The 18632-nt window shown below is 42.2% G+C and overlaps 1 protein-coding gene across 2 annotated transcripts in view; it reads left to right on the forward strand.

The window, feature by feature from the left end:
• Positions 1–18632, forward strand: part of POU6F2 (POU class 6 homeobox 2) — a 436460-nt gene that overhangs the window by 192141 nt on the left and 225687 nt on the right. For both annotated transcript variants that reach the window (XM_045565521.1, XM_045565522.1), the window contains exons 3-4: positions 10536–10627; positions 13244–13472. In XM_045565521.1, coding sequence (XP_045421477.1) covers positions 10536–10627; positions 13244–13472 — 321 coding nt within the window. The remainder of the gene's footprint in view (positions 1–10535; positions 10628–13243; positions 13473–18632) is intronic.

The following is an 18632-nucleotide window of genomic DNA, read 5'->3' on the forward strand; positions in this document are numbered from 1 at the left end:
GGAAAAGTAAAGATATGGATAGAGAAGGAGAAAGGTGTTCAGGAAAATTGCCATAAATCACAGAGCAATGATACCGGGCTACGTTTGGCATCAGTTTTGTTGTGTTTTTAAAAAAAGGTTAAATATGCTTCTCTGTAGGAATGTGGGACCAGCTCTTCCTGCTGTGAACCTCTTCCTTGGGAGTCCTCCCGACAGGTTGCACGGGTGTCAGGTGGCGCAGGGCTATTACTGTGATTGAGAGTCTTCCTCCCGAACACTTTCCCTCTCACATTCTCACGCCTCCCCCGACTTTTGCAGGATAGGATTTAAGAGTCTATTGCAAATGTCTGGTAAAAGTTAGGAGTTTTAGGCACATTTGTGCTTTTAGTACTACCCAAATAAAAAAAAAAAAAAGGCAGGAAGGAAGGGAAGAAGGAAGAAAGAGAGAAAGGAAACAAGAAAGAAATGAAGGAGAGAAGGATGGAGGAAGGAAGAGAGGGAGGAAGGGAAGGAGTTATATACTCAAACCTAGTGTTTCTCACGCTGGGCATTTTGTTACAGTGAAGATTCTGGTCACCTGGGTGGATTGGGACCTGAGCGTCTGCCTTTCTAACAAGGCCCCAGGTGATGCCAATGCTGCTGGCTCAGGGAGTACACCTGGACTATGGAGACCATAAACTACTAATGCAGTTGTTGTTTAGCTTATTATTAACGTTATTTTAAAGACGATGGCAGTGCTTATTTCTTAGGAATTTGGCTAAGTCTGCCTGGGAAAAAATGGGGCCTGGGGAAAAGGTGTCTCAGGTGGGACTCACCCTTCCCCCTTCTCCCCTTCTCTGCCATTTCCCTTCCCCAACATCCACTTTCCCATCCTGGGAGCCTGGAGCACTCTGGAGACAGGTTCCATTGGGCACAGAAGAAAATAGCCGAAAAACACAATTTCTCTCATGGTGTTGGTGATTTATTGTGATCTGCCTCCCTGAAATATTTGCATTTGATGTAGACCGTAGTGTAATTTTGCAGTCAAATAGAACTGGGTTGATAGTTACTGACTGTTACTCAGTAACTGTGTGACCATAGGTGAGTTATTTAACCCACCTAAACCTCAGTTTTCACATCTGTAAAATGGGAATGATAATCCTGATAACCCTAGGCTTCTGTGACTATTTAGTGAGAAAATGTATATAAAGTACTGAGCACAGTAGCTGGCACATACTATTAATAAGTATTTGGTAAATGGTAGCTATTATAAAATATTTGATCCATAGTAGCCCAGTGGAGTGAAGATGTGGGCCTTCCACCAATCAGAAAGCCCAGAGTACAGAGTAAAGCTCATTGTACATAACAGAGAGTGACTTCACCTTTGTCTATTTATTTGTACAGTTTATGTGGTCCAGTTGCCTGTATAAATGGATGTAATAATCAAAAACACCTAATAGAGCTCTTGTAAGGGTTGATAAAATAATATATACAAAGTAACTAATGTATGGCCGGGAACATAGGAATTTATGTGCATAAAGGAAATTATATTGTTGTCTCTAAAAAAAAAGATTGAGGGAAAAAGGAATTATTTATTCAAAAGAAAACCATTTTAGGAGCGTTTAGTCAGACACTTCCTGTGCCTAGAGGAATAAAAGGAAGGAGCGTGCTAGGATTCCTCAAGTCCTACCATGTTGATGGGAAACTCCCAAATGCTCTGGGACAAACCAGTGTCCATCTACGACAAAACAGACACTGGTCAAATGCAAAGGAAAAAAGGAAAAGGAAAAGAAAGCACAGTGCTGTGAGTTTTTCAAGAGGCTGAATTCCTTCCACTTAGAGGATTGTCCTTTAGGTTGAGAGCACTTCCCTTGAGGGTGGGGGGAAGGGCATTAAAATGCCCACTATCATTATATGATAATGATAGTGCACAGCAGTTGAGAAAAAGTATTTTTGCTTGGCAAGATTAAATATGGAGACCCTTCTTTCTATTCATCCAGTTATTAATGTTCTTTAATTCGACTGCCCTGTGAAATCTCAAAGCTGGGGGAAGTCAGTGGTCTGTGGTTACCCAAGCACCTGCCCTTTGCAGTTCCTGGTGCAGCCTCTGCAGGTGGAGAACCACGTGTTTTCTGTGCTGGAGCTCTCCAAGATCTTGTACTGGTTGTGTTATCAGAAGCGACTACACCCAGAGGTCTTCATTTTCAACCGAAATAATGATTTATCCTGTTGTAGCTCATGGTTAAATCATATTCTGAACATCAGATTATTAGCCTCCTTGCCACTTAAGGGTTGCGTGGGGTTCAGACCTCTGGGAGGCATCTGAGGTCCTGGAAGAGAAGAGAGGAAGGACATATCACCATAGTTTCCACGATAACTTTGGTCTGAGCCAGCTAACTTCTGTCTCCTATTCGGGCTTCAGTTTCCAGATATCTACTTGGGGCTGCTCTGCTAAGAGTCTCAATAAACTGCAAACAGTTTAAAAACTCATAATGAGACTTTCGATGGGGCAGCCCTGTAGGTCTGTAGGGCTGCAAAGAGCTTTGCAGACTTTAGAAAACAAACCAGAATGTTGCTGGAAGAGGCCTGGAGGGTGGATATTGCAGAAGAACCACAATGTCCCTGACTCCACCACTTGCACACCACGGTTCTATAATGCAGGTGCTAGGTAGGAAGAAATGGACTAGCTTCCCTCTCTTCAGCCTCCTTCCCACTCCCAAACTCTCTCTCTTCATCTAAGCAAAATTTCAGAGATTTTTTAACAGCTTTGACTATTCTTCAAGCACATTCAAAGCTAGTTCTTAGTAATCTTGCCTGTTTTGCTATGCATGGGTAACCTGGGGACAGTTCATAACTAGGCCAGTCATGCTGCCTTGAGGATCTAGATCATTGCCCCTTGTTGCCAAGCTTGGTGAGGACTTGGCGGCCAGTCAGGAGAGAAAATCTGTGCTGTTAGTGAAAGCACAGCACTGTGAGAGAGGTGGGTCTACAGCTGAGAAAAGGCCTGTGACATCTTTCATAGGCTTCCTCTCGTGAAGAATCTGTCTCTCCATTGTCGGGACAGATAATGAGAGCTGGTAGAAAAAAAAAATATTTTATCTTAATTTTCCACCAGGTGATATATTTATGTGGCCATTCATAATGACATAAAATAGATGTGCTGATGATTTGTAGGTTTGATTTCTTGTTGGGGAAAAAGCCACGCTTAAATTTCTCTGTAGGCATAGTATTTTTATAATCTGCACTGATTTAGAAAAGTGACTTTTTGCAGCAGTTGTAGGTTTAGGCACAATTTTCAAAATTTGAAGATCCTTGATGAGAGGTCCCTTGAGGGAAAACTAGTGACCCAAAATTGCAGGGGAACTGAGGCGATGGAAGCTAACAGGAGGCTGGAAGTGGGCAGGAGACCCGCGGTCTCAGAGAGCGCTGCACCCAGCAGAGCCCCACGCCTGGGATTTAATGTTCTGAGGTCACCGTCTTGAAATTCGTCCTAATTTATCTTTGAATTTGTGTTTTGTGAATAAAGTCCAATGGAACAACTGAGCATGTGGGGGGACTCAGGGGGCTTGTAGCCACCTCATCACCCAGATCAGGACGGGCTCCAGCCACTCCCTGCTCCTGGCACTCCTGGATGCTTGAGTGTGGCTGTCACATGCTCCCTCATGCCCTTCTCAGGGAGCCTGGGTTCAAGTGAGGGAAAGCTCCACATGCAACTCACAGGGTCTTCCTGCCCACCCCGAGCCAAGTCTCAAACACGCCCCAGCAGGGAGGTTGCAATCCGCTGGGTTCAGCCATCTGTGGTGGGTTGAGCTGGTGTCCCTGAGGAAGGGGAGATTGACTTCCCAGCCCCAGGCCAGGACCTCCATTTTCCTTTGGCACTGAGCCCCAAGAGTTATATAACCCCACTGGCACAGGGTTGAGCAAGGATGAGGCGTGAAAGGAGGCTCCGTAGATGGGCAGGAGGGCATCCAGGGAGTGCCAGAGCCCCATCATTCAGTTAAGAGGAAAGAAAGACTTCATCCAAGGATGGAGTGTAATGATGAGGATGGCCCCTAGCAATGACCTTGTTAAAGGAAATGTTCGTTTCCTGGGAGAAGTGTACTGAAATGAGCAATGCTCTCAGAACAAAAAAAGCATCTTAAAAATTAGACCCTTAAAATCTATGTCTAAGTTGTTTCAGCTTACTTTTATAGATAATGCTACCATTTTAAGAATGCCAACTCACTACAATGTAGGAGACACCACCACACATACACACATGCATGTGTGTGTTTACATACCAAGGCAGAGCTGGCCTGTAGGAGACACAAAGTGAGTTAGAGTCTTTGCCCTGAAAGAACTTGCACTCTTTTAGCGATAGCAGTACTCAAGGGATGGTCCCCAACCCAAAGCTTTCTGACTCCAGCAGGAGGTCATGGAATTTTGCTGAAGCATGTTTGATGACTCTTTCTTTCATCTCTCTCTGAGAAGTAGTTACAAAACTTGAGACCTTTATTGGCCTGCATATCACAAGAATTTAGTTCTGCTTTCATTGGATGGATGTGGAAACAAATGACAAAAAATCGTTGGAGGAAGACTGAAGGGAGATTTAGTAAATTTTGAGAAAAAAGAAAGTGTCTTTAAAGTCATCTATAGCACAGACTAAATCTACATGTAGAAATGAAGCAATTATTGAGTCATTTTGTGGATACTGCAAAAACATCTTCAGATAATCAAGTCCAGATAAGGGATTTATAAGGTTTTTTTGTGTGCTGTATCTAAATGTTTCAAATCTCCCTTTTACCTTTCATGTATAGATGCAGCCTTAAAATAAAGACTTAGAACCACTGAGGACCTAGTCCGCTGCTCAAAGAAAACTGGACTTTCCACTTTTGGAGGCCAGATAGGTCACCTCCTAGAAGAATAAAGGAATTTATTTTTCACATTAATGTCACTGAACATTCTCTGTTCTCCAGGCCTCGGTGGGTGAAATTACAAGTACCTGACAAAGTAATTTACAAGAACACACATTCCCTTATGTGAATTAATGAATGTTTGATTTTCAAGCATGGCTTATAAAATCGGCCTTATTACTTTAGAGTCTCAAATGCTACTGGGGGTCTGTACAGTGTTCCACACATAAATATGTGTGCGGCCAGTATCAAAGAAATCCTAATTGGCAATAAAAAGTGGCAAACAGTGGCAGTGGCTCTGAAGGGATTTTTATAGACACCTCCCACTCCCTTCTTGGCATTTAGTAATCTTGAAGAAATTGAAAGAAAGGGAAGTTTAATTTAGAGGGGCCTTCTGCCCTGTTTAGCTGGGGTTCACATGCCCAACATGAAATAATAATGCATTCAACTGCCCATCTTATAATAAGTAACCTTTGCATCTCCTCCCTCACTGGTGAAAACTGCAAACAGTGGGCAAGCAAGGGATGAATACCAGAAAAAGCTGATGGAGCTCTGTGACCTTCATGTGATTATGTTTGCGCTAATGCATAGAGGACAGAAACCCAAACTCTGTCTGAAGAACCCACGATTCATTAAAAATGCATTGGTCGTTAACAAGGGAATCTTAAGCACTGTACGTTGGAGGGATGGGAGAAAGTGGAACTGGTGTATCTGAGAGAAGCAATTCATATTTGCAATTCTGTTTTCTTCTCAATCTGCTGTGGTCATCATATCCTCTTGTGCGAGGAAGGCTCAAGAAAGGAGGATATTCTCTCAGGATTAAAAATGTTATATGTGTTTCTTAAAATGACTGACTTGGTAGAGTCACTCCCAAAGGAGGGGGAAATTCAAAACTCTGTACTGGAGGGCATATCTGTTTTACTTTTAGAGCAGCAAAGAGGTGCTGAGCCTGGTTTGCCTTGGTTAATGAAAACCCGTTATACCAAAATGAAAAAAAAAAAAAAGAATTTGCAAAACAAGAACAAACTTGCTACAAAGAACACAGTGATGGTCATCAGTGATGGTGGTTCAGGCACTCTGAGCTTGAGCTGAGTGGAGCAGGTGGGACGTGGGAGGCTCAATCCCCAGGAAGGCACTGAAGGGAAGAGAATCAGGCTTGGGCTGTCACCCCTCTCAGCTCTGTGGGGAACCCCGTCCCTCCGGAGCAGAGGGATCTGCAGGAAGCTCTGGGGGTTTCGGATGTGAGATCAATCTGGGAATGATGGTGTTGAGTAGATGAATGCCCTCTGACAACCAGACCTTTTAACAGTTAAAAATAAGGTTTATCCAAGTGTACCATCCAAACTCCTAATCAGCCTTTCAATGTCTTCACCATTTCTGACCTATCCTTTCCATAATAGATTCAAATCAGTGTTCCTTGTATTTGCAAAGAATTAACTCCTATTATATAGCTATTTTCAATGGCATATTATGATCTCTTTAAAAGCAGTTTTTATAGCTGGGCACCGTGGCTCTATAATCTCAGCACTTTGGGAGGCAGAGGTGGAAGGATCACTTGAGCATTGCTTGAGCCCAGGAGTTTGAGATGAGCCTGGACAACATAGTAAGACCCCAACTCTACAAAATTTTAAACAATTAACCAGTGTGGTGGCATGCTCCTGTAGTCCTAGCTACTGGGAGGCTGAGGTGGGAGGATTGCTTGAACCCAAGAGTTGGAGGCTACAATGAGCTACGATGATGCCACTGCACTCCAGGTGGGTGCTAAGTAAGATCCCATCTCTTAAAAAAAAATCAGTTTTTACACTTCTTGAACTACCTGTGAATAAATCATAATTACAAGATAGATGTATCTGAGATGGTGCTTCCCCTTGCTAAGCTAGAAGTTACCAGGATTATGGTGGAAGAATGTTCCAGGTGAAGAAACTTGGCAACAAGGGGTAATGCCAGCTGGCAGCCCATCTGCTGTCCCTAACACTGACTGTACTTGGCACCCTCAGCGTGAAGGAGAGTCAGACGTGCCTGGGCAGCATCTGAGCCACTGTGGGCTCCCTGTGGCCTTACATCACCGGTGCAGTTTTATCAAATATACACGCGAACTACCCCTTAGACATTCTGTCAGTGGCCCTGGTGGGATGTGAACCTCTGTGTGTTCCAGAAGCCCCACACGTGATTCACAGGCCTAGTGAGGAACACTGGTCTAAGCCGTGGTCTGTGTGAGAATTCGGACACTATTTGCCAGTATCTTTGTGCCATATCTCCTGATGATGCTACCACGGACTAAGGAAGCACCATATAATGAAACATCTCACTTTGTAGGCTCTTTAGACCCGACTGTTTCATTCAGTTCCAAACACTCATCTAACGGTGCCCAGTACACAGTTAGGGTCTGTGCCCAGCAGCCAGCTAAGGCTGGGGTGTTAGGGAGTGTGCACTGCACACATGGGGACATGGGGACCGGAATATGTATTGAGTTGACTTGGGGCAGGTGACTATTATGGACATATTAAATAATGTTAAATACTTTTAGGTTAAATACAAATGAAATCTTATTAAACAATAATCAAAAGAAACAGCACTGATGTGGTAAGCATGCACTGTTTCAAGAAATTTACATATGTTATTAGTTCATTTAATCCTCACAACAGCAACCCTGTGAGGGGGTACTATTGTTATCCATGACCTTTACAAGAAGATGCACAAAAAAGTTGGAGAACAAGCCCAAGTTCACATACTTAGTTAAGGAGTAGCTCTAAATTTAAACCCAGGCACATTAAAATTTGAAAGAGTCCTTGCGTTTAACCCTTACACCAAAATACTTTTAATATCTAAATTGGCATTGATGTAGAATTTGCCAATAAACTAACAATTTAAAGATATTTTCAAGGTTTATTTTAAATAATAGTAAACAGTCAAGTGGATGCCAATACCTACGTTAAAGGAATTATACTGCCACCGAATTAAAAGCCAGACCTCTATTTCTGCTCAGTGAATATTCAAAAAATGTGAATGAAATGCCTACATAAAGAGGTGAACCAGCGACACAGGCCCGTGCCCACAGAGCTTACAGTTGCTGTCTAGAGAGCACAGGCTGTTAACACTTCAGAACAAGCCTCAGAGAGCTTTCCTGGAGTTCCTTGGCTCCAGAGATGCAAAGTGTCCTAGGCTCCTCGTCAGGAGAAACCTGCCCAACCCATTCAAGTTTGTGTTTTCGTATCTGAGCCCATGAAAATACCTAACCTCAAAATCTCTGCTAACTTTCAGCTAAGTGTTGCTTCAAATCTCTGAAACCCTTAGCCGACATCATTTATTCATTCTGATGGCTGGATCCCCCCTCTGGCTCTGAGAAGGCCCCTGACTCGGGAGCCGCCTTCCGACCAGGCAGATTAGTTTATGGTCCTCCAAGGTTATGCGTGATACATGTGTTGGGGGAAAATGGAGACGCACATTAAGAAGAAACATTACTTTGTGATCCAGGCAGGAGAGCATACATGATCTCCTCTAGAGCCCAGGAAAGACTTCGTTTTACACATGAAATTGTGTGGAATTGCCCTGGACTGCACTGAATGTGGTTTTTGAGAATAACCAGCCTCGGAACAAGCTGCTTGCTGAGCCCCAGTTAGGGCCTCAGAACGACAAAGAATAAACGTAAGCAAATGTAATCTGGGTAAAGTGGAGGGCACAGCGCACAATCTTGTTGACACAGTGCCTGTGTGGAGCTGATCCTAAACACCGCAATGGCTTGCATTAGGAACAGAGAGTCGGCATGAAAAATATATGAGACAGAAGAGCATGGCGTGGGATAGAAAGATTTTAAATTAAGAGATTAATTTTTTAATTGTTTAGAAGGTCTTTTCTATTTTTCTGTGCATTGTAAAACCCTCTTTTCACAATCTGGCGTGAAAACCCCATGCCTGGCAAGTATGGGAAAGTAACCAAATTTTTTAAAACAGTGAATTTTTAGCCATTTGCAAATTTACCTAATCTGAAAATTTGACCAAAAAGCATCATTTTGGGACCTTGTAAACTCTTTGAAGTATATAAAGCTCTGCAAAATAAGAGTTGGGATTATAAGAAGAGAGACAGTGAGATTTACTCTGCATGGTTTGAAATGCCCTGCTTTTCAAGCATAATAAGTAAATCACATATAAAAAATTTAGAAGAAAGGTCTTCTGCGCATTATGGGGAAATTGTTGGCATCTTATAATGGGTCATCTTACCCTTGTTATTAAATGACAGCGATCATTAAAATGCCAAACATATTTTGACAGAATTCACTTTATAAAATGTCAGCAAGTCTGTGTTTTTATTAGTTTGCTCCAAATCAATTTAGAAATTTCAATAGAATGCTTGTAAGTATTCCCAAAGCAATGTCCATTCCTGACTTTCCACACCAAAAAATATTACAAATTAATCAGATTTTCAGATTTCTGCATAATGGCTTTGCACGTTTATTACTTAATCCTATTATAAAATGCTGTTATGATTGACACATCTCGGTGGAGATGGACGTCAATTGAATAATATGTAGCAGTCAATTTTATTTGTAGCTTAATGTGCTGAAGTATTTTTTCCACATTTCCATTATTTATAAGTCTGTCCCTTTGGAGAATATATAGAAGAATTTATTTTAAATGAGCCAGTAATACCTTCTTTAAAATTTATAAGTGTGACAGAATCATCTTTTTTTCTTGGTTGTCCATGGCATGCCAGTAAACAGGGTTTGAATTGTCTTCTACTTGTTATTCATAGGACAAACATCAGGAAAGAGGATCTTGTTAAGGTTTGCTTGGAATTAAATTTCAACCACTCCATTAGAAAACACCAAGAAAACAAAAGCTGCCAACTAGAAACTCTCAAAAATTGCCACTGGTTTTGTTTGTTTGTTTGTTTAGTTATGTATTTGTTGTTTCTGCCACTATCTTCCCTGCTATGATTTGTCCTGAAACAAAGCACATAAGTACACACAGAGAAACTCTAATGTTAAAAGGGTTTGAAAGATTTGCTGTTTGTGTGAAATTTCATTTTCCCTGCTTTGGTGTCCACCAGGATTCTAGCAAAGGTAGTAAGTCATGTTCTGTGTTGGGATTCCTACTGTTTCAGTTAGCACCCAGGAAACTTGCTTAGGGAGATCCATATTCTTTTGAGGGCATTGTGTAAAGTGACACTGAAAAAGGCTTTGTTTTTAAGGAAAGCACGGTCATAATCATAATATTCTGTGTTCAAAGGATGTATGGAGAAAGGGCTTAGGGTGTGAAGGAGATGGGGGGAAGATATATTAAGGGGTGCCATAGATGGACTTGGTCATGTCTGAGATCACACTTTCTTTGGCTTTGGGAAGTTAGATTAGCTGCTGCTCACCTGTGCATAAAGGTTGCAGTTTCCCACCCATAGGCCCTTCTGGCATATTCTACGCAAACTGACGTCCAGTGCAAGTCTGTTAGTGCGACTGATGATCATGCTACTTTTCCTGCTGTTGTAGCCTTCTGTCTCAATGACCTGGACCATCCTCAATGTCCCTTGGCATCATTTATGCAGTTGATAAGTGATGCAAGCACTGTAGCTGTTGATAAACCACTCTGCCATCATCTGTGCCTTAATGTTATGTGACATCACAGGAAAATGGGGGTGTGTGCAGTTCCCGGGCTGGATCTGATATTAAGGGAGCACTTCTCTTTTGAATTCCAGGGGCCAGAGGAAACCCGGCACTCTCAGACCCAGGCACTCCTGACCAACACCAGGCCAGTCAGACACACCCCCCATTTCCAATTGGGCCACAGGTCAGTATCTCTCAACTGCTTTCCATTAGGCTGCATTTGGGATGGTTGAAGCAGATAAATAACCAAATAAATAATAATGAGTTAAATCTAATTAACTCCAACAGAGAAAAGACGGTGATAAATTTTTGTAGGAAAAGCTGTATGACTACATTATTTATTAAATACCATCAAGAAAATATGTGTTTGCAAAACTCTTCTCTCTTCTTAAAGGTTTTAATCATTTGGAAACAAAATTATTTTTCTTAAAACCCACTACAACGGTGCCGTTGGTTACTATGCAGTTTTCTGGAAAGTGAAACTTTAATGACTTGGGTGTGAAGAAAATTAAGTTATTTCAACCTTACTATAGCCATTTTTGAAATACAAGATGTGATTTAATATAAAAAAGTTAATGCAATTTTAATGCAAGTTCAGCTTATTGGGTTTGACAATACTGTACATCACACATAGCTCCTGCATTAATAAAGAAATACATTCATTATTTTTTAAAGTCCAATATTTGTTTTTTGCAGCCTGGTGTGGGTTATACGGAGATGTAGAACACAATTATAAAAGGCTGGGTGTTTTTTTTTCTTTTCTTTTTTTTTTTTTTTTTTATCGCTGTCTTTTAGTATGAAGCTTTCAGAGTTCATCCTGCTTTTATGGAAAGAGAAGCTGATATTCGGGCCTTTCTCTTCCTTTTCTTGTCATTGTTGCTGCTGGAAATTAATCACTTCCAGCACATTGAGGGCTCACCCAAGTTTAGAGCTGGGGTTGGTCTTGACGTTCTTATTCCAGTCTCCATCAAGTCTCCTTCTGTTCTCAGATCTCATTGTCCATCTCAGAGCACAGATGACTGTGCCCATGCACATGACCCTGGGGAGCTGTCTGGTGGCTTATGGAAGCCTAGAGAGAGTTTGTTCAGGAATCTCAGGAACAGGCTTCTTTGTGTCACACTTATTTATGCTTGGGATGTGTGTGGGGGGGTGTGTTTGTGTGTCTGCACGTGTGGTGCGTGCATGCGCCTGTTAGCATGCTGGGGCAATACGCTAATGCCTTCAAGTTGAGTAAGTAGCATGACAGACCCTGGACTGTGAGGAATGAGGGCCTTTGACAAACTGGAGAATGCATGCCCTGCTTTGAGCCCATGAATCTAATTTTTAAAATGCTAGAGGCCAAATACCCCAAATCTGTGACCCGTGTGATCTGAGGGCTACTCATTTGCCTTCCCTCTCACTATGTTACTGTTGGCAGTGATATCACACCAGGAATCTGAGGGCCAGCTTATAATTTTCCAAAGTATGTTTATTTTGCTCTTTAGAGTAACCTCATATTTTTTAAATACAGAAGTTACTTGGTGTGAATTTAGTAAAATGTACAAATGCATTAGGAGCCAGGCCTCTGGGGTCTAGAGCAGCAGTTCTAAAACTAGGCTGCGTGGAGTTCTAGGACATCTTCAGAGTCCCCTGGAAAGGCCCTGGAAGGGACACCATAGGGATTGGCCAAAGAGCAAGCTCAGCCCTCTCCACCCCTCCCCTCACTCTTTAAATAAAGCAGCCCCACTTCTCTAAGTCTGCTCCTTGTATTGGAGGGGGTGACAAGGCAGGGGTAAAACAGGGGCTCTGGGGCAGCCTGCCTGGACGTGAACTTGGATTCCCCCCTAAACCCCAACTAGATATGCGACTTTGGTGAGTTACTAAGCTCTCTGCACCTCGTTGGTGTAATAACTGCAGCATTAGAATAGTGCCTGGCTGTCAGGTATCTGGTACCATGCTTATGTTTAATTACTTTTTCCTATGTAGAATCATGCCATGCTAAAAAAAAAAAAAAGTTGAAACACCCAGATAAGAGTTTGCATTAGTTCTTCTAGATGAAAATGGATATGGATTATTATGTTTTACATATCTCCCACAGGGTAGCTAGAAAAGTCCTAGATCAAGGACTCTTGCAATCATCTGGCCTGTCCAAGGGCAAGAATCCTTCCTACTTCGTCTCGGTGGGGAGCTCACACCCCACACTCACCCAAGTGTAGCGCCAGGCAGCTGTCTTTCTACGTCAGGGACATAAGTGTATGTTTTTATAATGCCATTTTAATTGGGCCAAGAATGTTAGAGTAGTAACAAAAGAACTTGTAAAAAATATTTAAAATGTTATTCACATCAAATATTTTTATGTTTTATATTCCATTTTAGGTCTTGTCATTATACATATATAATTTTACCATTTTGATAATTACCATGCCAGTTTACTAATTATCCAGTTTATTTTCTTATGTATGCTCCTATTACAAACATTTTCTATTTTTCTAAAGAGGTGTCATAATGATCCATTTTCATGAAATATCTAATACTTTGTTATAGTACTATAACAATCTATTTTTCAACATTTATGTAAGGTATTACTTGTAAAGGTATTTGAGCTCCTCAGAGGAAGTCCAAACCAAATGAAAGTTTCCAAAGAAATAAATGAAATGTGATTTGCATTTTTTTCTACTAAACTTTTATTCTAGGATAGAGTGGGTTTTTTTTCTACTTTTTCAGGAACTTTCTGACCCTACTTAAATGGAAGGAAGATGCTTTTAAAGCCCATGTCTTGATTCCACGGGAAAGTGAACTGGGTTTATCTGTTTCGTTGCAGCCACTTCTGACGGCACAGCAGTTAGCCTCTGCTGTGGCCGGCGTGATGCCGGGAGGCCCCCCAGCCCTCAACCAGCCAATCCTCATCCCCTTCAACATGGCCGGACAGCTAGGGGGTCAGCAGGGGCTGGTCCTCACACTGCCTACAGCGAATCTCACCAACATCCAAGGGCTGGTAGCAGCAGCTGCAGCTGGAGGCATTATGACTCTGCCATTGCAAAATCTACAAGGTAATCCATTGTGTCCGTGTGCCATGTAGGGCTCTACCCTCTGGCCAGTGTGCCCTGAAGAAAAGTCCCCTGAATAGTCAATGTAGTTCAGAGTTGCTGCCATCAGAAAGGATACAGAAAGCTTCTGCAGGAAGCAAAGTTTCCAGTTGTCTGTGAATCCTGAGGTTGCTCCAGCCACAGGAGTTATCAATCCTCATTTCCTAACATTGATATTGAAAACTTTCAGGTCTTCTGGAAACATTTATGAGCAATCATTGCATTACACATCAAAAACTTAAAAGTAAAATCACTGTGTTGTTATTTGAAGACCTGAGTTATAATCTCACTAGTTCTTCAGTTCAGCCACGTGTAAAGAAAGGTTAGACGTTACTTGCTTGAGTGTGAAATGGCTGGAACACCTCACATACAAGACATCATTTGGAATAATTCATCAATGATGATTTTGCTTACTAAGTATATTTTAGTTATAATTATTTAATAAAAATTATATTATTTGAGCTCATATTTTTAATGAGAAAAATAGACTTGTATATCAAACCACATGGGCATATAACATGAATTGGACTCTAATTTTACTCAGGAAGGGTATTTGTCTTGATATTATGAAGGTTTTGACTTTTCTTTAAAAGATTTGATAACACTGACAGATTGATTTACAAAAGATTCTGTCAGAGGAAGAATTATTATGGTGGAAAACGGCCTGAATATAAATAGGGTGCCTACTAAAGACAAAATGAATTTATTTTGGACTAGTAAAAGATGTTTGTTTTCTTCATTTATATAAACGTTAACAGTTAAATTTTTTTGCAGAATGTGGGCTCAGCTGAGTAAGTTATCAGAATAACAATTTAAAATACTTTTTCAGTTGGTCAAATGTCAGGGCTCCAATAATTTATTTAATTGGTCTGAGCATCAGTCCACAGACTAAGAAACAAACCAAGTAAGAACTGGTTAACTCTTGGCCTGAACTTCTTTTTGCAATATATGTTCTGCTCTCCCACCCATTGTTGCCACTACTTGACTTTCATTTTAATGTTTAAAACAAAGTCTCTCTTGTACCATTAAATTGTGCCAAGAAACCTGCCGTTCATAAATCATGCATGTCCAGGATACGCTAATGCACAAACTTTGCTTGTTTCAAATTTGAGAGTGCCTGGGAAGCCAGGATCTCAAGATTAAGCAAATAAAACAGGAATACACAAGGTGAAAGCAGGAGCAACAAAGTGTAGGGAGAGGCTTTTTAATGTAGGTGGATGATGAAATCTTAATGAAGAAATGGGCATTATCAAAATGCAACCTTCCATTTGGAACATTTGCGCTTATGGGAATATTGAATATTATAAATAAACATAAGCTTGCAGAGCTCCTAGGCCACAAATTAATCCTACTTGGTTAAGATGGATGCCAAAGTCAGGGTCAAAAATACCAGGCTTGTTATATTTTTATTATGGTTTAGTATTCTTTGGATTTTAGTGCTTGTTATATTAAGGTACTAAAAATTGGTGACTGGTCCAATGTGGACTTCTTTCATCAAGATTTTCTCTTTTGTTTTTTGTAAATATCAAACTTACGCATTAGTTTATAGTTTGGTATTTGGTTCTTCCTGACACCTTTGGTTTCTGAAAATTAATCCCAGGGTTTTGTGGTGTAAGTAGGGGCAACAAAAGTGCTAGCTCTTTTTAATCCCTTGCTGTTTCTTACACAATTTCCCTATTAGCATTATCTTCCCCTTTGTCTTCATCTTTGAAATTCCATGATGTTGGAGGGGAGGTGACAAAGTCGTTAAAATAGAACACCTCCCAGTTGCAAGCCAGCTGGTTACAGGAAAAGCTTCCTAATTAGTTCTAACATCAAGCCCCTCCCCCAACACCTTCGTTTCTAATATTGTTATGAATGAATCCTAATTCCTAAATCACTGTCAGGATCCAGGAAAGATCCACCTTCTGGTTTCCTTGGTTTTTTCTGTCTTGTTCATATCTTCCCACATGATTTCTTCACCACTTAGACCTTACTAGTCTTGAAAGTAAAGTGACCAACCATCCTGGTTTGCTGGAGACTGGGAAGTTTCTGAGGACACAGGACTTTCAGTGTTAAAATGAGGAAAGTCCCAGGCAAACCAGAAAGAGCTGGCCACCCCACAAGAAGTCCAAGGGCAATGAGGATGGTAACCAGGGAAGCCTCACATCTCCAAGGTGCCCAAGATCAATGTCCACCACCTGAAGATCAAAGCCAGCAGTCACCTTGTGACTCTTCTGCCAGCAGCCAACCCAAGGCTGATCTTGCCACCTTCAGACAACCTATTTCCATCTTTGACAATCCCTAGGCAAAATCTGTGGCTTGTGTATCTTCCCAGGTTATACTGCAGAAGGTAGTGGGATTCTTGTGGTGGTGGGTGGATGGCTGGCAGGCTGGAAGTTCATTTGCAGGGGTCCTGGCTGACTTTGAGACCGAGCCAGTCCTCAAGATGTCTTCAGGTCTCACCCTTAAGAGTGGCAGTCTTTTAAAACAGCTGGTAAGTCTGCCCACCTATAATAGACACCCCACCTTTTCCAGTGATTTTATAAAACAGATTTGGTTGGTCCATGTGAGGGGGAGGAATTTAAGTGTTACACGCTTAGTCCGAAGTAGGGCTTGTTGCCCTGTGACCTGCTTGGTCCGGGACTGTTCTCCTTTTCCTCACTGAGAAATGTTAAGCTTTTATTCATAAAACAACTGGAGTTTTCTCCAACCTTCTCCTACCCAGCCCTTCACCCTGTCTGTTCTTCTAAATCAAAAAGCTACAAATTTGCTAAGAAGAAGGAAAAAAAAGAGTTGCTGATATCAGTTTCTTAATGGTTTGAAATTCAGGGATAAGTTTTCAAATATTTTCCTTTTTACTGAAGTGATTGAGAGCCATTCATTTATATCCCCTATCAAGTAACACAGAATGGCTCTCAGCGCCTCGGAGGCCATGATTCACACATGTATTTTAATGAGCTCTCATGACACCATGTTACATTCACAGCAGCTCTTCTCCACTCAGACAGCGGGGGTCGGATCACAATCTCCTCCTCCAAACACGGTCCCCAGACTGGTGGCATGAGCATCTCATGGGTGCTTACTGGAAATATAGCAGCTCAGGCTCCAGGCCAGCCCCACTGAACAGAATCTGCATTTTTAAAAGATCCCCAGGCGATTCCTACGCACATTAAAGTTTAACAAATGCTGCTCCAGAGAGATTTTACAATATCCGTTTGGCAACACCCTCTGTTTTAGTCTGTTTGGACTGCCATAACAAAAATATTCTAGATCGGGTGACTTATAAACAAGAGATTTTATTTCTCACAGTTCTGGAGGCTGGGAAGTCTAAGGCCAAGTCAGATTCAGTCCTGGTGAGGGCCCACCTCCCGGTTCACAGAAGACATCCTCCCACTGCGTCCTCACATGGCAGAAGGGACAGAAGGGATGAGGGAGTTCTCTGGGGTCCCTTTTAGAAAAGTACTAATCCCATCACGAAGGCTCTGCCCTTATGATCTAATCAACCCCAAAGGCCCCACCTCCTGATACCATCTCCTTGGGGGTTAGGATTTCAACATATGAATTTGGGGGGACACATTTGACAGTCCACAGTATGCCCCAGTATCGCCAGGAGGCTGCTCCACCAGATTCTGAGAATCTGGTGGTGACAGTGGACCCAAGTGAAGGTGGTAAGGACCTCACTAGCCCTCCTGCTTTCGCTCACCACCCCAGGCCTCTGGGTGAGGATAATGACAGAAAGGCATAACTTACATGGGAACATTCTTACTTCTGTTAGGACATTTTTGTCCCCAAGACCAAGAGGAGCTCTCTTGCATAATAGAAGAATTCTTGATGCCCATCCTCTGAGATATTATGCAGCGAAACCTTGCACTGCTGATAAAGACCACACTGCCCGGCAGAAAGCCTGTCTGCATGGTGTGAGGGTCGCTGTTTCTTTCTCCTCAGATCTTTCCGTGCAAGAAAGAGATTCACTCCTGTCTTGTCAATGATGGGAAGTTATTGTACGGAGATACACTGGAGTGAGGAGTTAGAAATCTTGCAGGATCCTAGGAGCAGCCCTGTAGCCCAGCCATGTTCCAACCTGGAATGAAATTTGGGCATTAGAGGATCCAGTGAGCCACTAAGCTGCAGGCTGCATCATCCTCTCCTCTGTGGCAGGCCGGTGTCTGTCCCCCATGCCTAGAATGACTAATACGTGACTCCTGTCTTCTCCTGCTCCCTCCAGGACATTCCTCTACTCCATTGGTTGGCGTTTTGCTAACCCATAATTTCAGTTCACTCATGCTCCATTTTGTCTCCTCTGAGTACGGCCTTCTTTCCAACTTGAGTACCTACCAGAACTCTCCATTTCTCTCTATCTCTGTCACCTTCATCTTTATCCTTATCACCATGTCTGTCTAAGATTCAGATTATCCAAGACAGAAATTGCCTGTTGGGCTGAGCCTTTTTACTTTAGGTGACCTCATATGTCACTGGCCAGATTGGAGATTGACTGTCCCCACCCTGAGGTGTCCATTCCCATCCTCTCAGCTATAATGTGGGTGGGAAGGGGGCAGCCAAGATAGTGCGGAATGGAACATGGGTAAGCACGTTTAAGAAACACGCTGGGCCTGTCTCAGCAGTGGAAGGGGCAGTGGGTGTGGCAGGCTGTGCATGGGCCTGTGCAGGCCAGTAGGACCTCCTATGAGCAAGGACTGAGAATGAGACAAACTCTGGACTCAGAAGATGCCCAGGGTGGAGTTTAGGTTCCGACTATTTTGAGGGAAGTCCTTGCAAGTTCTGGCTGGAAGTCAAGCCGAGAAACATTCTCTTCACCATTCAGCTAAGACCTAGAAATGATCTACTCCTCAATGCCCTGTGTCCCTACGTGAAATAGGTGAAGGTTTGTGCCCTCCCCTGTCTTCTAGGTACCTTCCACCATCACCTACGCCGGGTCCTTCCATCCCTGTGTCCTTCAGCCCACGCTTATAGGGCTTTGGTTTCAGGCAACTGTTAACAAGTCCCTACCGGTAAAATAAGACTAATAATGACCATAAATCTCAATGGAAAAAAATGACTAAGGTCACTCTGTCACATACTGTGTCTTCCAATTTTCTTATTACTTTGGAACACAGATAGCTGCACTAAAATGTAGGGTGCAGT

The sequence above is a fragment of the Lemur catta genome, chromosome 11 (genome assembly GCF_020740605.2).
Source record: "Lemur catta isolate mLemCat1 chromosome 11, mLemCat1.pri, whole genome shotgun sequence".
NCBI lineage: Eukaryota > Metazoa > Chordata > Mammalia > Primates > Lemuridae > Lemur > Lemur catta.